General features: G+C 39.1%; 1 protein-coding gene across 1 annotated transcript; it reads right to left on the bottom strand.

Moving 5' to 3' along the window:
- Positions 1 to 1264: 1264 nt before the first annotated feature.
- Positions 1265 to 13044, bottom strand: LOC129183248 (sodium- and chloride-dependent creatine transporter 1-like). Its single transcript, XM_054780294.1, has 13 exons — positions 12771 to 13044; positions 9936 to 10067; positions 9356 to 9620; positions 9100 to 9232; positions 8559 to 8693; positions 8353 to 8456; positions 5994 to 6118; positions 5789 to 5901; positions 5571 to 5711; positions 2587 to 2689; positions 2390 to 2490; positions 2138 to 2308; positions 1265 to 1910 (listed from the first exon to the last, which is right to left on the bottom strand). The coding sequence occupies exons 1-13, from the start codon at positions 13039 to 13041 to the stop codon at positions 1785 to 1787; spliced, it is 1920 nt and encodes a 639-aa protein (XP_054636269.1). The 5' UTR covers positions 13042 to 13044; the 3' UTR covers positions 1265 to 1784.
- Between the last annotated feature and the right edge of the window lie 7157 nt (positions 13045 to 20201).

Raw genomic sequence — 20201 nt, 5'->3', positions numbered from 1 at the left:
TTTTATTCTTAGTTATGAGTATCAAAATTTCATCTTTTTTCTCATTTTTGCTGGGTTTTTTGGTTTCATTTTTTTTCTACAATGCGCCGCAGGCCAATAAAAGCCAAGCTGTGGTCCGGAAATGGCCCCTGGGCCACACTTTGGACACCCCTGGACTAGACTGAGGTGCATTAGTTGATATGCTGTTAACTAACATCATGTCTGCTGCTTTGCACAAGAGCATCAACAACTTTGTGGTGAGACATTCAAGAAAAATTGTCATAGGCAACCCACAAAGGCTTAGTGTTGCTGACACTACAAAAAACGTAAAACTTTACGAGTCTTTACCTAACTGGAATGCCGACAGGTTTGACTACAAAACAACCCACGGTAGATATTTCACTTGCAATGGTCAAAGCCTTGTTGTTTATTCGAGAACAATTAAAAGCAAACCGTATTTTATTTTTATAAGTTGCACTTTTCATGGTTTGGCTGGTCCTGTGACTTGTACTCTGGAGCGACTTATCTAGGCTTGTGTGTCAGTATCTGGTACTCCTGTAATTCACAAAATTCACAATGTAAACAAATGCTCCAAAAAAGAAAATCATTCTGCAGATTACTAGCAGCAAGTACTGAAACATGCAGCCGCAAGCGGTAATCGAGCAGCAGGAAGTTTGGAGTGAACGAGAAACATGAGGGACTGACTAAAAGCAAAGGACACTCTCAAAAAAAAGCTAATCATGGTCTAAGCTGGAACAAGCTCACAAATGGGTGCTTGAACAACGTGCTGCTGGGAGAGGCTCGTCAACAGTGCAGTTACGTCTGACATTGCGGATTGTTTAGGCTAGTTATCTGAATAGCTTGTTACATTAACATACCATCTATTCATGTTACATACCACCTGTTCATGTTGTCAGCAGTCGCCTATTTAGCCTGTTCTCTATTTTATCCATCTATCCATTTTCTATGCCGCTTATCCTCATTAGGGTCACGGGGCTATGCTGGAACCTCTCGGCTACTTTGGGCGAGAGGCGGCGTACACCCTGGACTGGTCGCCAGCCTCTCCATTTATTACTACTATAACTTGCCTTTCAAGATGAAATGTCTGTTCTTGGTCTGATTTTAGACATTTCGCACCAAAAATGCGACTTTTCATTGTGCACTTTTGACTAGTATGACTTAGGAGAGACAATAGTAAGAAAAATACGGTACACATAATAACTAAGACATTACATGTTGAACATGTGGAACAAAACAAGGCTTCTTAAGTACTGTAGTGACCATCATCACTCCACATGCGTCACTTTTAATTGCCCCGGCCACAGCCAATCAAAATGCATACCCAACTACCCTATCAAGCAAGGGCATACAGTATAATAGGGCGTGATCATCGTCATGTGACCCAAATCTGCCTACTCCATATTTTTTCATATTGACAGTGACCAAAAAACACAAAAAACAGTAAGAGTGCACATTAACTGGAGTTCTGTGAAAGGAAAGCTTTAAGTCATTTTTGTGAGTATCGGTCCAAAATAATGGTACAGTCTTTTTGTGCATTTTAAACATTCAAAACTGGAAGTGAGCGAGACGATATTACAGTGTAACATAGTTGACAAGCATAGGTCCGTGGGAGGTATCTGCCTACATGTTTTTCCATACCTTCAACATTTTAATGTGCAGTTTGCTTTTACCAAACTAGGTGTACAGTATATCATTCACTAGTACTTGTTGAATTAGTGTGGCGTTTACTGATATTGAAAAGAGGACATTGGCTGTGTTTTATGACAATTTTGACACTTTCAATTTCAGATGACACTTTCGGAGAGATGAGCATTCTTGGCACCTGCAGGAGGCAGCAGTTTGGCCTCCTCTGGGGTAAGATAGTCCAGGTGGTGGCTGCCCCATAGTGGTGTGATGAGGTGCTTCCACCGCTGCATATCCAAATGCATAGTGAGTGCTTCATTACATTTGTCCATTGAGTACTTAAAATAACACACACAAAGGGGAGCCATATGCAAGTAGACACATTCCTACATACTTAAAATATACTTAAAACACATATTATATATCATTTATATATATATCACTTAAATACACAGTTGAAAATAAACACACATGGAAAAAAAACATGTCTGGACATGCAGACAAACATACTGACCTCCTGCAGTGATCCTTTGCTGCACAGTAACTTGTAGACAACAGTAAGTGGGATACAAAGCATGGAGGAAAGAGCCAATGTCCAGCCAAATATTTCACCCCACATGGGGTAGGTGTACACATTGTTGTAGGTTAGGGGCTTGTAGTTAACCACATGGAATAGGAAGACTCCCTGGAAGCACACACACACAGTAAATGTCCAATATTTGATACTGCCACGGTGCAAAAAATGTGGAAATAAAATATAACTTACCACACAGACAAGGGGTGTGATATAGGACCAGCACCACTTCATGTAGGGTAGGGGCTGATAGCCAATCATACGAGACACATCATCCATGAAACGATCTGCACCTGTTAAGGTCACACAATCATATAGCAAAACTTTACGTCATCATATGATTGTTGGTGCTGAGAAGAGATGCGCTGCATGCAGAGCTTTTATCTCACCATAGACCCAAGCAATCACCACACACTCCCAGAAAGCCTGCCACAGCAGAGTGATGCCACTGGCAGAATAGTAGTCAAACAACTGGAAGACATACATCCCTCCCTGGCAGGAAGAGTGCGTAATCAACACTGAGAATTTCAAGTTAAAACTTTATATGTGACCTAATAATAGTTTTCCAATGACTCTCATACCATGTCAAACAACTGGCCTCATTCAGTCAGCTGCTAATTTTTAGATACTTAAGTGCTTTGTCAGAAATGTGCATTTACCAATTCTGTACTAATTAAGCATTAAGCAAGGCCCAGTGTTACTTCAATAACAGTGAACAGTCGCATAGCTTAAGAACTTTGCACTCCAACAAATTCTCAAATCATCTTCATGTTTCCAAATGAGATCAGTCATGCATGTTAGTCTTGTTTGTCAAAGTGATGTCCTTCCACAGAGGAAAAGCCAGCGTTTGTGGTTATTTTCCTTCTCGTCAACTGCATTTTAATATATGTTTATGCTTTGCTGAAAGAATTAATGGTTTTTACTGCCAAGATGGAGGATTATATACCCAAACTCAGCAGGAGGTGATCAGACTTTTACAACATAGTCTCAACTTTTCCTGGAGAAGGAAAGGCTTCATGTACTTGATATACAAATAAAATATACACAAATGTATTTCAGTTTATGAAAAAAGTAAATGAGTCTTGGGTCTAAGACGTATCTGAAACAAAATAAAACAAAAAAAACAAAATAATTTTGTAATTATTCTATTTTTTTGGTTATCCCCTTTAATGGGCAACCTGTATTAACAAAAATAAAAACTCCAAAGGAATCAGTGCCTCCAGTCATGAACCTCACTGCACGTAGATGTGAGTAGCACATTTGTGTGCCGTCAGGGCCAGCAAAGACTTCTCTGCTGGCCTATGTTATAAATACAGTATTGTTTATATATTTTTCCATGTCTTACCTGTCTCACAGTACAGTTACAATAAAAGGCATTCTATTCTATTTTAAACACTATCATGTATAGGGTTGGGCATCGTTTAAATTTGAGCGATTTCGGTTCAAATTCCTCATTTCGATTCCACTTCCTAACGATTCTCGATTCCGATTCTTTTCAGAGCTAGTGTCATAAAAGTTTGCATGGTTTAAATGAGGGCGCTAACCAAAGTTCTTGGATGAAATGTATGAATATCTGAATAGCTATGATTTTTTTTAACATTATATGAACTTTTTATGAATTACTTTACTATGAATTTCTCATATGGCTATTTTTATCCAGTATATAAACATCAAACCATTGAGCTTGAACATACATGTTTTGAAGTGTCTTTACATTCTAGTTTTTAAAAGCTCATGAAAAAAACAATAACACATATCCTGTTGTTGGAGAGTCTTTTATGATGCAGAATAGACAAAGTGTAACTTAACCATGTTACTGAGTTCCTACTAACCTGCGTGCAGAATATCAAACAAGTACGGTGATATTTTACTGGGGGCAATCGAGTCAGGTCCAGCATGACTTGGTGGTGTAAATGTGGAGCTTGGCAAGCCATGCCGACAGTGTTACTATTGATAGAAAGGCTTCAAGTATACTGTATGGCGAGGAGGACATTGCTCCAAGAGATTGCATAACAACGAACAAAGAATTGTTAGTGTTAACAAACCATGCCGTGGTAGAAAACCTTTTCCACCTACGGTACTCAAAATCAACTGGAAAAGATGCCCCAGGCCTGCTGGACCAGACGGACAACTGTCCATCGAGTAAGTTACCATGATATTGATTCAACGTGATTCACGTTGTTTTGGAGTGGCGTGAGGCACTGTGTCTACACTAGAAAAGTAGTTTGTGTTAGCTGCTAGAATAACAAAGTTTCTGTAGCTTGGTTTATTTACAGGTCAGTTATGTAAACAGAACAGCGATGACGTTTTTTGGAGGGTTTTCTTTCGGGCTTTATAGTTAAAATAGGTGTGTTCCGTTACGTGCATTGTTAGCTCCCACATGCTAAGTGTTTTTTTCTCTTAGGAATCCACAGAAAAGGGTAAGGCGTGTCATTATGCTTCATAAAGGATTGTGGATGGGCAAAATTTTTAAAAAGTGCAGTTTTCCTTTAAGAGAATCGGCCGCCCTGCTTCTTCCACCCCAATGTATTTTAGAGGCCCCATCCTGGCTATAGCCAGCTGAGATCCTCAAGGTTCTCATGCACATCATAAAACATTTAGAAGTGCACATCACCAAAATTTTTTGAAAAAAAAAAAAAGAAAAGTACTCACGTAATAAAATGCTGTCATCCACCAGTAAACAACTGTAAAATACGAGTCAAATGAACTTGTGATTTTCAACCCCCCGCAGGGAGTTTTCAGAACGGCCGCCATGCTATGACGTCACGTCGAGGAGCAGACTCAACTAAACACAGCCATGGCCGCATGGCTGAACATCTTCTGGATTTTTGATTTGTTGTTTCCATGCATCCGCGTCAGTGCAGTCTTAGGAAAAATAGTCGGGACAGTTGATGGTAGACGCACCACACCCTCCGATAATACACATTTAGTCCCAAACTTTCCTTTAACTGAGGAGCAGTATCAAAACAACTAGAGCCGCAACAATTAATTGCTGATTAATTACTTATCCAATTAATTGACAATTGTTTTGGTATTTGATGAATCCTTTTAAAAATGTAAATATCCTGATTTCAGCCTCTCAAATGTGAATATTTTTTTCTTAGTCATCCATGAAAGTAGGCCTATTATATTTGAGTTTTAGGCACAAGATATCCACATAAATCAGCTTTGGCTTGGAAAACGGTGATGGATATTTTTGCCTCTTTTCTTATATGTTGCAGTTGGTGTTTGGTTGATATTGATTTGATCCGTCTAGGGCCAAACCAATTAATCAATCATACATACACCGCCACTACTGTTAGCTTCCAAAATGTTGTACATCCGTCCACAATCTAAAACCAACTATAAATCACAGAGTTAAAGAAAATTCTACCTCTGTGACCATGGACAAGTCAATGATGAAGCAGATAAAACAGCAGATGCCTGTTACTGCCTCTCGCCGCAGGTAGCCTTCAGCAAGTTTAGGAGGAAGCATGTCCATGATTCCAGTTATTAAACCCTCTACCCCAACAAACTGAATGAGAAGGGAAATGGGAGGTGAAAAAACAGAAAAGATGATGGTACTAAGAGGTCAAGCCTAACCCATCTTACCTGACTGTCCAAGCCCAATAAAAGTAACATAAAGAAGAAGAGTACTGCCCACAATGGTGCCAGAGGCATCAATGTCACAGCCTTGGGGTATGCTATAAAGGCCAGGCCAGGACCTACAAATTAACATCAGTCATGAGTATACAACATCTGGGGACTATACTACCTCTGACACTCTACATCCACTTTGGAAAAGCTGTACTCTTACCACTCTCAGCTACCTTAAGGATGTCCACACCTTGCTCTGCAGCCATGAAGCCCAACACAGAGAACACGACAAAGCCTGCAAAGAAGCTGGTTCCACTGTTAATGGCAGCCAGCAAAAATGCATCCCTAAAGAGGTACAGAAAGGAGTTATGTCAACCGGGGAAAATATGCTTTGCTATATTGTATGCCAGTGATATCGTAATGCAGCAATGCAGATCTCAAGTCTGACTCTGGGGAGAGGGTGAAACACATTTTGGTTGGACTTGATTGGACTTTGGTTTGGATTCCCTAATTCCAGCTTAATTTTCTCTTTTGTTCTTTGGTTTTATGATTAATTTTCCTGTTGTGGACCATAAGTGGCAACTTGATGTGTACTGGAGGGTGCTGAGTATGCACCTGGGCATGATCTGCAATTAAGAGTGTCTTCTGCTAATTGTCGGATCGTTGTCTTTGCTTTCATGCCCTATTTGGACTTGCTGCATTCCTCTTAGCTTTTTATAGTCCTTGTATTATTCTTTTTGGCCATGTTCTCGTTCCCCACCGTCCACCATTTGCAGCTCTAACCTTAGAGCTTTTTGTGAGTTGTGCTGCTCCGTGTGAGCTCCTCCTTTCTGTTCTAATAAAGACTTTATTGAATGCGTAAGCCATCATGTCTTCACAGCCTATAGGAGCGCTACACGCTACCATAGCTAATCATGACATGTACAAAATCCAAAGTAACTACTAACAAACTCAAGATTGTCATTTAACAGCTTTGCTACCGTGCAATTTACAACAAATTGAACTTTAGTGTGAGTCATTCTGGCCACAGTGGAGAATAACTTACGACAGGATAACTATCAACAGTATGAATTATTAAACTAATTAATAAAATGCAGCAGATACAAACTCCACTCATTCAATAGGGCACCTTCATTCATTCTGCATGATCCTAAGGGAATACTAATGCACATGCATAATAAAAATAAGTCTCGGAGGGTGAGGTAATAAAGCACTTCCTATATAGACCACAATAATTAAATGTCTAATGTCTATAGAGACTTATCTCTACAGGAAGTTCAATCAAATATTACTGTGGTTTAAACATGACTATTCCCCTTAGTCAGCCTTTGCAACAGAAAGACAATCAAGTCACTAGCAAATTACATTTGTGCTCCCCTGTATAGGTTGTGTTACAGATGCTTTGGGAGACAAGCTACCATATCTTCTACACATGAGAAAAAGTATCCCTATCTAATGGTTATAGTATACTTAATGAACCATAGTAAAAATGCTACATACACCAGAAGATGCAAACCACTCATTAGCAAGAAGAATAGGAAGGCCAGGCTGGAATTTGCCAAAAAGTACAGCGCTGAGTGTAAAAAAATGTATCCATCCATAAAACTTTTGTCGCACAATTGTTTAGGCTCATATCTTCACTCCTCTGTCTTCCTATTCTTCTTGCTAATTGGTGGTTTGCATCTTCTGGTGTAGCCAATGTACTTTTGTTCATGAAGTGTTCTATGAACAGTAGATAGCAGTGACACCGTCACTCCTGTCCTCTGCAGGATGTTGATGTCACTAACAGTTGTTTTAGTGTCTTTCTTTACAGCTCTCACAGTGTTCTTGTCACCAACTTCCAATGTTTTCCTTTGTCTACCTGTTCCACATGTTACTTAGGACACCAGTGGTTTCTTTCTTCAGGACATTGCAAATGGTTGTACTGGCAGATTCACAATTGCTTGTTTTTCACCCATAGACACATTTATATAATTTTTTTGCCTCTAAATGCAATCTACATAGGCAAAACCTATAAACCTTAGGGTAGACATTCAGTGCTATTTAGTTATTTAATAAGTAACGCAATAGTACACACTTGGGCAACAAAACACCTGTCAGTGACATGTTCTAATACTTTTGCTCACATGAAAAATGGGGTGGGTTCAATAAAAGTCTTCGATCCAGATGTAAATACATGGAAATTAAAGGTAAAAAGTTGCTCTCGGGTCTCATATTCGTCTTTTGATATCAAACCCCAAGGTTTTCGGTCTACAGCAAAAAGGAAATTTACTTATTGGCCGTATCCCTGTATAGATATGTTGACCGACCATGTTTATCAACCTATCTTGTTTAAATTTCACAGACGTCAGCTCGTCAGTGAGGTGTTTTAACAGTTTCAAATCAGTCCAGAAGGGTAGACATTTGCCAGATATCCACCCTTTGGTGTTCAGCGGTTCAGGAGTAGATTTGTTTACACAAACAGCCATGAACGAACTGAGGAATAATTAGGACACCGCAGCTTGCACAGGTTGACGTTTACCTCCTTACAGTAACTGTGCTGTTAAAATACTCGGCTTCTAAACAGGGTATTAACTCACTGGTAACAGTTGTAATGGAAGCGGTTATAGCTGCCCAGTGCAGTCAGAGCACCGAGTCCGATGGCATAGGAGAAGAAAATCTGTGTACCAGCATCAATCCACACCTACAGTAAGGAGTAACAATTTTTGAAGCACTGAATTTGATGAGAAACTCAAATATTCTCTCATTAAACTGCCTAAAATTAATAAACACAAATGAGTCATACCTGTGCTTCTCCCAGTTTGGACCAGTTTGGTTTCAGGTAGTATATAATCCCTTCTAAAGCTCCAGGTAAGGTGACACCATGGGCCAAGAGAATAACCAGAACTACATAGGGGAACAGAGCTGTGAAGTATACAACCTAGAGGAAATAAGAGGATATATAAAGCAGATAAAGGTGACATTTGTAGGATCCATTGAGCCTCAACATCTGAGGCACCTCGGGGTACCAAATGTGAACATTGTGCTTATTTGATGGTTTTGATTCTCAATATATCAGTCAGTTTTAGAGCTAATTGTACGAAAGCAGAATTAGATTTAAATTTTCATCATCCACATTGTTGGCAGGTGTATAGAATAGGATATTTGGGTATATACCTGAAACTACATGGAACATGCTCGAAACAATGTGATAATGGGGTTTTAGGTACTATTGGATTTTTATCACCTGAAACCGGCGCTAACTCTAACCTGCAAGTAACATTTTAAGCATATTAAAAGTAACCATAAATGTAAAAGTTGTCATCAATTATTAAGATGTGACAAACCTTTCCTGTAGATTTCACTCCTTTCCATATGCAGAAATAAACAATGACCCAGGTGGCTACGAGACACAGCATCACCTCCAAGTTGATGTTACCGGGCTGATGAATCCCACCAGACAGATGGAGAACTTTGTGTCTATGAGGAAGAAAACAAAAGTGAGCCCACTGAAAAAAGGCTTACCATTTGAGAATTTGAGATCATGGAATACAATTTTTAGAAAAAGTCAGCCCCTCAAATTAATGAAAAGAGATGGCATACTCCCAGAACTCCAGGACTGGGGAGCGCTTGCCCTCAGTCTCCATACAGCTGTTGTTGAGGTTCATGTCTTTAACAGTGTCAGCACTGTTGTTGCAAATGCGATAGAAGTCAACTGAGCAGTTAGGGGTGTTCCAAGGGTGTCCACAGGTGGCCCATGGCAGTGGGTTGGTGAAAGAGTTCAAGAGAAAGTAGAGACCCCACACTAGAATCATAATGTAGTAGGTGTTGCAGAAAAACACAATCACCATTGAAGCCAAGCCAAGACCTGGTAGAGAACAGACAAAGACAACATGATCAGTGGACTCCGCTGCTTAAGCCTAGTTTACACTTGCACGCATTTTGTCCCTGCAGTGGTATGCAATTTTTGCATGCCAATGAGTAACTTCGTCGTAAGCAGGTGTTAAGTATGTGGAAACTGTGCGGGGCTGCGTGACAGTATGCATGACAGTATGCAAAGAAAATTCTGAAATGTTCAAAATTTTGAGAACGCACAATCTGCCTGCCACTTATGTGAACTAGCCGCGAACTCCCCGCAAAATGCGTGCAAGTTTACTCTTACTATTTTGACACTCAGAGGTACCTTTGAAAAGAGGTGCAATGTTCCAGGCAGAGACCCCTCCCTGCTTCATGAACTGTCCCAGAGCGATTTCCAGGAAAAAAACTGGGATGCCACCAAAAAAAACTATCAACAAGTAGGGGATAAGGAACACACCTGCAACAGGAATCCCAACAAATTGTCAAAATGTGCATACATATTATTGTCAGTGAAAGACATGTGGAGCTAAACAGTACAGTGGAACCTGTTTTTGTCATTAATCCATTCCAAAAGGTCAGACAAAAACCGAAACGTCGGAAAACTGAATACATTTTTCTTATAAGAAATAATGTAAAGAATAGTTTCACATTAAAAAAACAAAGCAAAATACATATAAATGATGAACAAAATGGATAAACATTTTATATCACTTTTATCATCATTGAAGACTTGTTGGTGAACACAGAGACTTATCTATGAATTCAGTTGTGCTTCTCACCTTTATAAAAGTTCTGGCACTTGCAAATTATGCTTTAATACTGCACAAAGTTTATACTGTAGTGTCATTATTTTAACTCCTATTTGCTGCTTGATTTTTTTTAGCACCATCCTTTCATACAGCAAGTGGAAAAAAAAAATGTAAATGCCGAATGTCGGAAAGTTAAATATTTCAAGTGTCAACAAGTAAAAGTTAGGGTGTGAATGAATTATCACTAATAGACATGGGGAAGAGGTACTTAAATATAAGCTTCTTCTTCCTATTCCTTTTCAGACATGTTGAATTGTGCAAATGTAACCATGTGATGTTCCTTCATATAACTTGTTACACATGTCTGAAACATACCACATCATACCACCTATTCTGCCTATAAAGCATTCTTAGCATTTTATATACGTGCTGTAACCATGCTGTAACATTTTAACTTACAAGCATTACCGGAACGTCTTTCCTGGGTGTATTGATTTCACAGAGCACATAGCAACTAATACTACTACTTCTATCAACAGTATAGAGAGTGCATTCTGTGTTTGCTATGGCAGACTTTTTGAGAGCTGAGCACAACTAATTTGGGACAAAAGAGGATCCAGAACCTTATCTTTTTGAGCCTGAATATACAGAGAATGTGCTACAGGTTTTAGAAGCTGAGTGGGTAAGAAGAGAGGATGAAATGTTGGAGCAAACATGGGCCTAGACAATCAGGACCAGCATAACTTGGTGGCTTCAATGTGGAGCTTGCCATGCCATGCTGACAGAAATCCAGTGTTTCTGCTGCAGGGTGGCACACAGTGTTACCAGTGAAGGAAAAACTACATGTATCTGGCGAGGAGACACTGCTCCAAAAGACTGCATCACAACAAAGAATTGAAGGCTCTATGAAATCCATTTCATTTTTTTCAATTTCCATTTTTTAGAATTCCGTTTTTTACCTTTTAAACTAATTTTACCGACATAGTGTACTTTTTTGGGTTAGTGAATAAAATGTCCAATAATTAAAGGCAAAAATCTTTACATATATTGATGCAATGCATCATGGGACGATTTTGCCAAGTATTTCAGAAACAGATGTAGCTTTGCTAAGATTTCTAGGATGTCAGCCTCTGCACACATTGCTACAAAATCCTCAACAAATTGTAATGTTTAAATAAAAGGAGGAAGACTTATGATCAGAATAAAACAGCATAAAAAATCTAGGCCCAGGCACTAAAACAGGTTTGAAAAATATACAATGCCTTTAATTTGATGGGTTACAAAACATTGAAATACACCACTGTTATCAACATGCGTTTTCTTCAGGGTGCAGTGACGCACAACAACTCTCAATTGTGTTCCAACTGTAAACGAACGACGATCCATTCTTCACAGAGACTGCTTCACCAGTGTGTGCATGCTTTGTTTGGGCACTCGACTAGTTTGTTAGGCGCACTGTTTAGTCGTACGATAACCGAGACAAGTGTACAAAAATTTGTTTTCACCAATATTCTTTTGACAAAAACTGAGTTCTATGAAAACCAAGGTTGCACTTGGCTAAAAACAGCTTCATCAGCCAGATTTGGTCACAGAGTGTAGCCAAAATACAGCGTCAGTCTGGGAGAAGCCTGTTCTATTCTGGGCGGGAAAAGTGTCACCGCATGAGCGAAAAAGCCAACTTTCACCTGCTGTCGTCACACACACTTCGTCAAAGAACCAAAGGGATAACATATCTTGTGAAACCCTGCCGCTAATGGTCTGAGGAAAACAATTATAAAAAGGCTAAGTAGACTAGCGATCAAGTCCGACTCTCCTTCTGGTCCGGAAGCCGTAGGACGACATGAGGAGAGACAATTAGCCCGGATATCCGAAGAATGTGAAATTCTGTCTGAATTATTTTCAGCACATTTTGTAAATCTTCAATTGGAGTGTGAGTCTTCTTTCCTTCTCATAATTGGAGATCAACGAACACATAAGGGGAGGTGAAATTTGTTTAATTTACTAAAGTGGTCCTTGTGGCCTTATTAGGGTCCAGAGAATTTAATCTCCAACACACTGTATTACACAAATAGACGATATTCCTGTGGGAATACAATTTATTATTTGATCTTACTAAATAACGGTTCACTGGTCCATAATTTACAAGTTTATCTTTTTTTATTTGTGAAATGTGGATCTTTGGAGCCTAAACTACCACACTGTCATTATGTAATACCTATTTTTATATAATTACACAAGTGTTTTTTGTTCCAAATGCTACAAGTGTTGCCATTCATGGCAAGAGGAAAAATATGATGACCATAGAAACAAAATGTAAATGAACTTGTTGCACAGTCAGCTAAAACGGTAAGGCAGAATTTCATGTTATCAGATCCTGTTTACTTTTTTCAGTAAGACTTTGTCAAGCTCACCTCCTCCGTTCTTGTAGCAAAGGTAAGGGAAGCGCCACACATTGCCCAAGCCAACAGCGAATCCTACACATGACATGATGAAATCCATCTGTCTGGTCCAGGTTGCTCTCTCCACCACTGGTACAGTTACAGCCCTATTCTTTCCGTCCTGGGTCACTCTTTCACCCTCACCGCACCCCGGGCCCACTCCAGGCATAGACCGCAGAGGGTGAGCAGATTCCCCCTCCTCCCCTTCAGACAAGTCTCCTGCTTGCATCTGTGAGAGGCACATTTCACCTGGACAGGATGGGTGAATAAAATGCTTTTATTTATTTTCAGTGTGCAGAAATCTGGAATGTCATGTCAGCACAACATAAATGATAATAGTTGTAATGTGTCTACATCCTTATATTGTGATAATCCAAGCATTCTTAAATCTTTTGTTGTTTAACCTAGTGTCTGTCACACTGGCACAGTGTACAGGGGAATATGAGTGTCATCAGTCCGTTCCAGAAGGTCCGACTCTAACTGAACAACTTTTCCCAGAATAATGCATATACTACTATATAATACTATATACACAAAAAAGACCTACTCCTCTCTCTGTTCACAAATCTGTCTAAATCTGTGTTAGTGAGGACTTCTGTCAAAATAATCCAGCCACTTCATACAAATCCATTATTTTCTAAACAAATAAATCCTCTAGTTCTAAAATCACAATTATTCAAATGTGATGATCTAGTTGATTTTTTAAAAATCAAAATTATACATAAAGCAAACAGTAATATGCTACCTAAAAATGTAATATAATTCTTCTCGACAAAAGAAATAAGACCTCATGGTAAAATAAAACATTTATAAGCGAGAACACTAAAAACCCTCAACATGTCAGTATGTGCAATCAAATTATGGAATGGATTGAGCAAGGAACTCAAACAATGCACAAAGATGAGTGATTTCAAGGAACAATACAAGCAGTTGATATTTGCAAAGTACGAGGAAGTCTTGAAACACTGTACATACAGTGCTATGTCTAAACACTACACTCACCACTAACTCTTCCTTCTTGTCACTTATTACTCTCTATTCTTTTCTGAGTACATTGCCAGTACTCACCCATTATCCAACTACAGTCAAACTTGTCTATAGCGGCCACTAGAGGGAGTCTGCAAAAGTGGCCGCTATAGACAGGTGACCTCTATAGACAGGTTGGTCCAGTTTGAATGTTGACCAGTAGAGGGAAAAAAAAGGAAAAAAAAGGGGAAAAAATAATATAATGTTGACCAGTAGAGGGCACTGCGGACTGCGGATAAAAGTTGTACAGCACTACTAGGCTTGTTATTATCATGGTTCATGGTTTTAATTCATCCTGAACATGCATATGAGTCAAACAGTAGCACATCACATAGTACAATTCACAATTTTGCATGTCCAAAAAGGAGTAGGAAGAAGCAAAGCTTATTTAATCCTACCCCTCATCAGTTTCACATCAGTTGCAATACATTTATTCACCTCTTGTTCTTCCAAGTGTACTTTGTAGGTCTACATGACAATGTAGTGCAATCATAGCCAAGGTTTTTACTTACTAAAAGGAAGCTAGAGGCTTAATAATAACTGATAGAATATATCCACGACCCATAGAACAAAGCTGTGCTAGTAATGTCTTACGCTTGTTTTTAATATTTTACTTTTTATACGGCAGAGTGTCATTACAGCTTTAGTTCATCAGGAAGTGATGGGAAGTGACGGTGGGCGTCCCGAGCAGGAGAGCTAGGCTCAGTGCTAGCTGTGAGTTTCGAGAGAGTTGGGAAGTGTGTTTATGTTGGCGTGGATGTAAAGTCCTGCAGTGTTCTCCGCTGTTAATAAAGCCATCGGCAGTGCATCGGCGACGTGAGTCTCTCCTTCCCCACAACAAGCGGCATTACAGTATTGACCAGTGCACACCAGGAAATAAACGGTGTGACTTCTTACAGGCATTGCCTGGACAGCTATGTAGTAGGGCTTGTTTAACCTTTGCCTTGTGGGCAAGCAGGAAGGAGAGACGATGCTGAGAGATGTGTGTGTGTGTTCTGAGCTGCTGTCTGGTGGCCGCGTTCAATAAATAAAGTTGGCAGAAGCAACAGGAGAAGTTTCCTTCTTTGCTTCGGAGCTGAATAACACTGACAAGTTAACAGGCTAGTAGCGAACGGAAAAGAAGACGGCTTTTTTTGTGTCGAATACAGAAGATGAGGACTTTGATGGATTTGTGGATGAGGATTGATGAAAAATAACATGAGTACATTCTAAAATACTTCAGTTAAGTACAACCAAACTCAGTTTTGCTCCCGCTGCCGCATGCATGCTAGCGTATGTTTTTTTTATTGTAGCGTCGCTGGGAGCACGTCCTGTTCCCAGCCTACTTTGCGGTAATGTTTTGGTGCAAATGCTCTTAAAGTTACATGTTTGACCAGGAAATAGCAAGCTCAAAAGAAGACGGCTTTTTTATGTGGAACAACTGACAGTTTGTGTGGATCTTGTGAATGATTGTGACTGAGCTAGGACTCAGTAATCAAAGTCTACACACGACGGCTTCATTGATTGAAAAACAAAACTTTTTCGTGCATGAAGCTTCTACTTGAGTTGGTAATTTGGCTGCTATATGCAGTCAGATATTGACCAAGGGAGACAAAATGGGTGGCCGCTGGCCGCGTTGGACAGGTGACTGCTATACACAGGGTCTATAACATGTAAATTTGCTGCGGGGGATTTTTCAGTGGCTGCTATAGGTAGGTGGCAATTCTATAAAGGTGGCCGCTAAGACAGGTTTGACTGTATGTTGTTCTATTTCATTTACCAGTGCTGTGTATGATCACTACCACACTTATTACTTACTCTACCTTTTTATGAGTTCATTGTCATGACTCACCTATTATCAAACTATATTTTGTTATGTCTATTTCATATTATTTATTAGGATTGTCTAATCAAGTAGTTACGGTGACAAGAAATCTGACTACATTTGAATTTGAATTACCTCACAGGTGTTGCATATCAAGATGCTGATTAAACAGCATGATTATTGCACAGGAGTCAGTACCTGGTATAACCACCATTTGCCTGACAGTGTAACATATGGCCTTTGCATAAAGTTGATCAGGTTGTTGAATGTTAGTCCGCTCCTCTTCAGTGATGGTGCAAAGTTGCTGGATATTGGCAAGAACTGGAACACGCTGTTGTACATGCCAGTCCAGAGCTCTGACCATTTTTTGTGGAGTTATATGCACAAATGCCAAAAATGGTCCTATTGTGCAATGTTAAAGAATCCTTCAAAAAATTCCTGGATCCAGACGGTGATCTGGATCACCTCCAAAATGTAATCATTTCTTCCGTATACCCTTTCGGACAATTCCTGAAAATGTCATCCAAATCCATTCAGAAATTTTCGAGTTGTTTTGAACACAAACAGATAAAACACCGGGCAAAAACAACCTTCGCACTGCGCTTGCCGAAGGTAACAATGAGCCTCAGGATCCCAGATGGTCTCTCTGTGCACTTAAAATGCCATCCATAAAATGCATCTGCGTTTGTTGTCCATACCGTAACTCCACCCCCATCATGGGCCACTCGATTCACACCGTTGATATCAGCAAACGGCTCTCCAACACGCCACACACGCTGTCTGCCATCCGCCCTGAACAGTGAAAACTGGAATTCATCTGTGAAGATAACACCTCTCCAACGTGCGAGCATTTGCCCAATCAAGTCAGTTACGACGATGAACTGCTGTCAGGTCGAGACCCCGATGAGGACGACGAGCATGCAGATGAGCTTCCCTGAGACGGTTTCTGACAGTTTGTGCCGAAATACTTTGGCTATGCAATCCAATTGTTGCAGCAGCTGTCCATGTGACAATCATGGACATGAACCTGCTGGATGTGGAGGTCCTGAGCTGGTGTGGTTACATGTGGTTGTGAGGCTGGTTGGATGTACTGCCACATTCTCTGAAACGTCTTCGGAGACGGCTAATGGTAGAGAAACAAAGACTGAATTCACGGGCAACAGCTCTGGTGGACATTCCTGCAGTCAGTGTGCCAAGTCCACGCTCCCTCAAAACTTGCGACATCTGTGGCATTGCGCTGGGGGATAAAACTGCACAGTTCAGTGTGGCCGTTTATCGAGGGCAGCCTGCAATAATCATGCTGTTTAATCAGCATCTTGATATGTCATACCTATGAGGTGGGATGGATTATCTTGGCAAAAAAGAAGTGCTCACTATCAGATTTGCGAACAATATTAGTGTACGTACATGAACAATACGCATATAGTAAATGTTTTACATGTTTGGGTTCAAGTCATGAAAATTGGGAGCAAAAACAAACGCTTTGAGTTTATATTTTTGTTCTGTGTATTAATAACACGACAAGATGAGCACTATATTGCGCGCTAACCAGGAAATGTACGCTAACAAAAGGCAAAAATTTTGCATACATTTTTGACGTACCTGAAAAATATACTAACCGGGGAGTACGCTACCTGAGATTCCACTGTACTGCCAACTGAAGGTGTACAACACTCTTAAGGCAGGGGCGTCAAACTCATTTTCACCGTGGGCCACATTGCAGTTATGGTTATCCTCAGAGGACCACTTGTATAATTCTATTTTAGAATTTCATGAATAATTATTACATTAATTTTTCAGTAATAACTAATAAAAAGTATTAATTTTAAATTGGATCTGGCAACAAAAAAATATAAGGTTTTCTGCCAATATTGACAACAAATACATTTAGCAAGAAAGATTGTCTTTTTGATTAAAACATTTTTTAAGTTGCTTTTGTCATAGTCTGAGTGTCTGCGGTGCTGCCATCTAATGGCTTCTCATTGCAGCACACCTGCCTGCCTAGGGGAGGAGTTCCTGTCACACCTGTGTTCAATCAGCGTTGGACCATTTAGCTCTTGCTTGTGGTTTAGCCTTTGCCAGATTGTCTCTTCATGTTCGGTACCATGCTCTGATGCTCATGCTCTTGCTACCATTATACTGGCCATGCTTAGTTCTCGTAAGTGCTTTAAGCTCGAAACCTTTTTTGCTACATTCTTGATTCTGTGTTTTGCAGCCTTCAAAAGTTCTGCTGTTAAGCTTTTGCCTTTTTGATTATCGTATCTTGTTCGATGAATCTCATTTTTGCCTCATCTAGTTTTTGTCATCATTTTTGTTACACGCTCTTTGCCAAGTGTTTCTAGTTTTGTAGATTTAGTTTTTGGTTCTCGTTAGTTTATTTACCTTGTTTAGTATTTTGAATTTTGTTTTTTTTCCTGCCTCAGGTTTTGTGCAGCGACCTCAGTTGTAGTTTTTGCTATTTTGGTTTTTTCCCTGCCTTGGAGTTTTTGTGCAACGTCTTGTGTTTTTGTTTCCCGTGGCTGCGCCCGGGTTATGTCTCTGGACTGTATTGTATATTACACGACTAGATTATTAAACTACTTTAATTTGCCACCGGTGTCTCTCTGCATTTTGGAATCCAATCACATGGCTGTAAGCCACCACCTGACAGTTTTTGTTAGTAATATTAATGTTGTTTTTCTTTAATATATTTATTGTAAATGTAACTGTGTATGTTTTATATTAAATTTTTGTAAAAATGTTAAATATAAAAATATATTCTAAACGTATTTTTATATATTAAAATTTGTACTTATTTAAATATATTTATATCAAGGAGAACATTTTTATTAAATTACAGCATACATAAAAAACAAAATATAAATTATAAAATTTTACAATAGTATAAAAGTAAAATAATGAAAAATAAGGCTTAAAAATGTAAAGACAAAATATTACTATATATATATTATATATATATATATATATACACAAATATTTTTAAAAATATTAAAATCAGTGTCCTTTTGACATGCATCATTTCAAGGCTTTCGTGGGCCACATAAAATGATATGGCGGGCCAAATCCGGCCCCTGGGCCTTGAGTTTGACACCTGTGCTCTAAGGGTTTTTGGTGTTTAGAGTACAAACCTCACATTTCAGCAACCATTTTATTTTGTCTTCTAAAAGGATAATGCTATAGGGATTGCGAAATGACACGTGGATAATTTATATCTTCTTTGTTACATCTTACTTAAAATGTCAACTGGTTAAAAAAAAAAATGTCCTACGAGTGTACATGATCCATAACATGTCATGTTTGGGTGCGTGAGGTTGTCTGACAATGGAACACGTCACATATTCCATCCAATTGAAGCACGGCTTTATGCATATTCTTCACTGTGATCATTATTTCATTATTTGGACTAATGACAATAGTGTGCACCAAAGTGCGCACTAAGTAGGCCTATGTTTTTAAAATTTTTGATCCAGACTAGAGTACAAGCATGAACGTACCCCGCATCAACTCAGCTGTACACTGACTGCACTAAAGTATATCCAAGTTGAATTACTTTGTCCCTTGACAAGAAATATCGTAAAACATTGTGATGTACAGTCGTCCCCTTCAACCTTTTAAGGCTTTTCAAAAATATACTAATAAATCAAGCTGTTTCGTGGTGGAATATGGATTATTGTTCGTCAAAAACATCCATATACAGTATAAGCAAATTGTATGGATTTTTTGCCTCAATGAAGCTTTTTCAAGCATACAAATGATGTAAAATACAAATATAAGGCATTAAGATGATTGTGAAATTTCACATTTCAGATTGTGATATGTAGTATCTACACTGGTCAGTAGGTGTCAGTAATGTTACTTTAATGTTTGGTGAAATGTACAGTATAAGTGCCTGACTTAAGTGCAGAAACAACAGACCTTTATTGCAAGTTTGATGTATCTCACAACAGGCACAATAACATAATTATAATAATAACAAAGGCTACTGTTGTGGCTGTGACCTATGCCAAGCAAAAAACTCGGAAATCTGAACCACTGACGTCACTTCCTGTCCTCCACACATCCACAACATATTTATTGCAACGCACACAAGGACTAATAGCCATTTATCTTAAATGGCTTATTTTCTCTTGTTATAGTTACATACATATAGGGGGCTAGAATATTGTTAAAATGTATATTTACATGGAATTATACTTTTATAAGTGACTGTACAGTATTTTAATGTTTGTAACACTCAACTTGCTCTCACATATCTAAACTTTTTAAATGAGATTAAGATTCAAAGTGAGATTAAGAAATGCATGATTTTCGTTGTAATTGTGTGCATTAGTGTCAAACAGCGACTTCGTAGCATGCCTACCTTGATTAGTCTCTCCCATATCTTTGGACTTACTGGATGGTCAGCACCACGCAGTGTGTCACTACTTGTGTATTTTCGGATTTTCTTTTCCCAACTTTCTTTTGAAACACTAAAATTAATGTCACGCTGTATTTGATGATAAACTCATCCGTTAACTCAACCAAGAGACGAGGCAGTAGTCGAACCAGGTGGGTTGTGTCCGTGGGCTGGGTGG

Source organism: Dunckerocampus dactyliophorus, chromosome 1 (assembly GCF_027744805.1).
Source record: "Dunckerocampus dactyliophorus isolate RoL2022-P2 chromosome 1, RoL_Ddac_1.1, whole genome shotgun sequence".
NCBI classification, from domain to species: Eukaryota; Metazoa; Chordata; class Actinopteri; order Syngnathiformes; family Syngnathidae; genus Dunckerocampus; species Dunckerocampus dactyliophorus.
The sequence above is the reverse complement of the archived record's forward strand: the minus strand, read 5'-3'. Positions and strand labels throughout refer to the sequence as shown.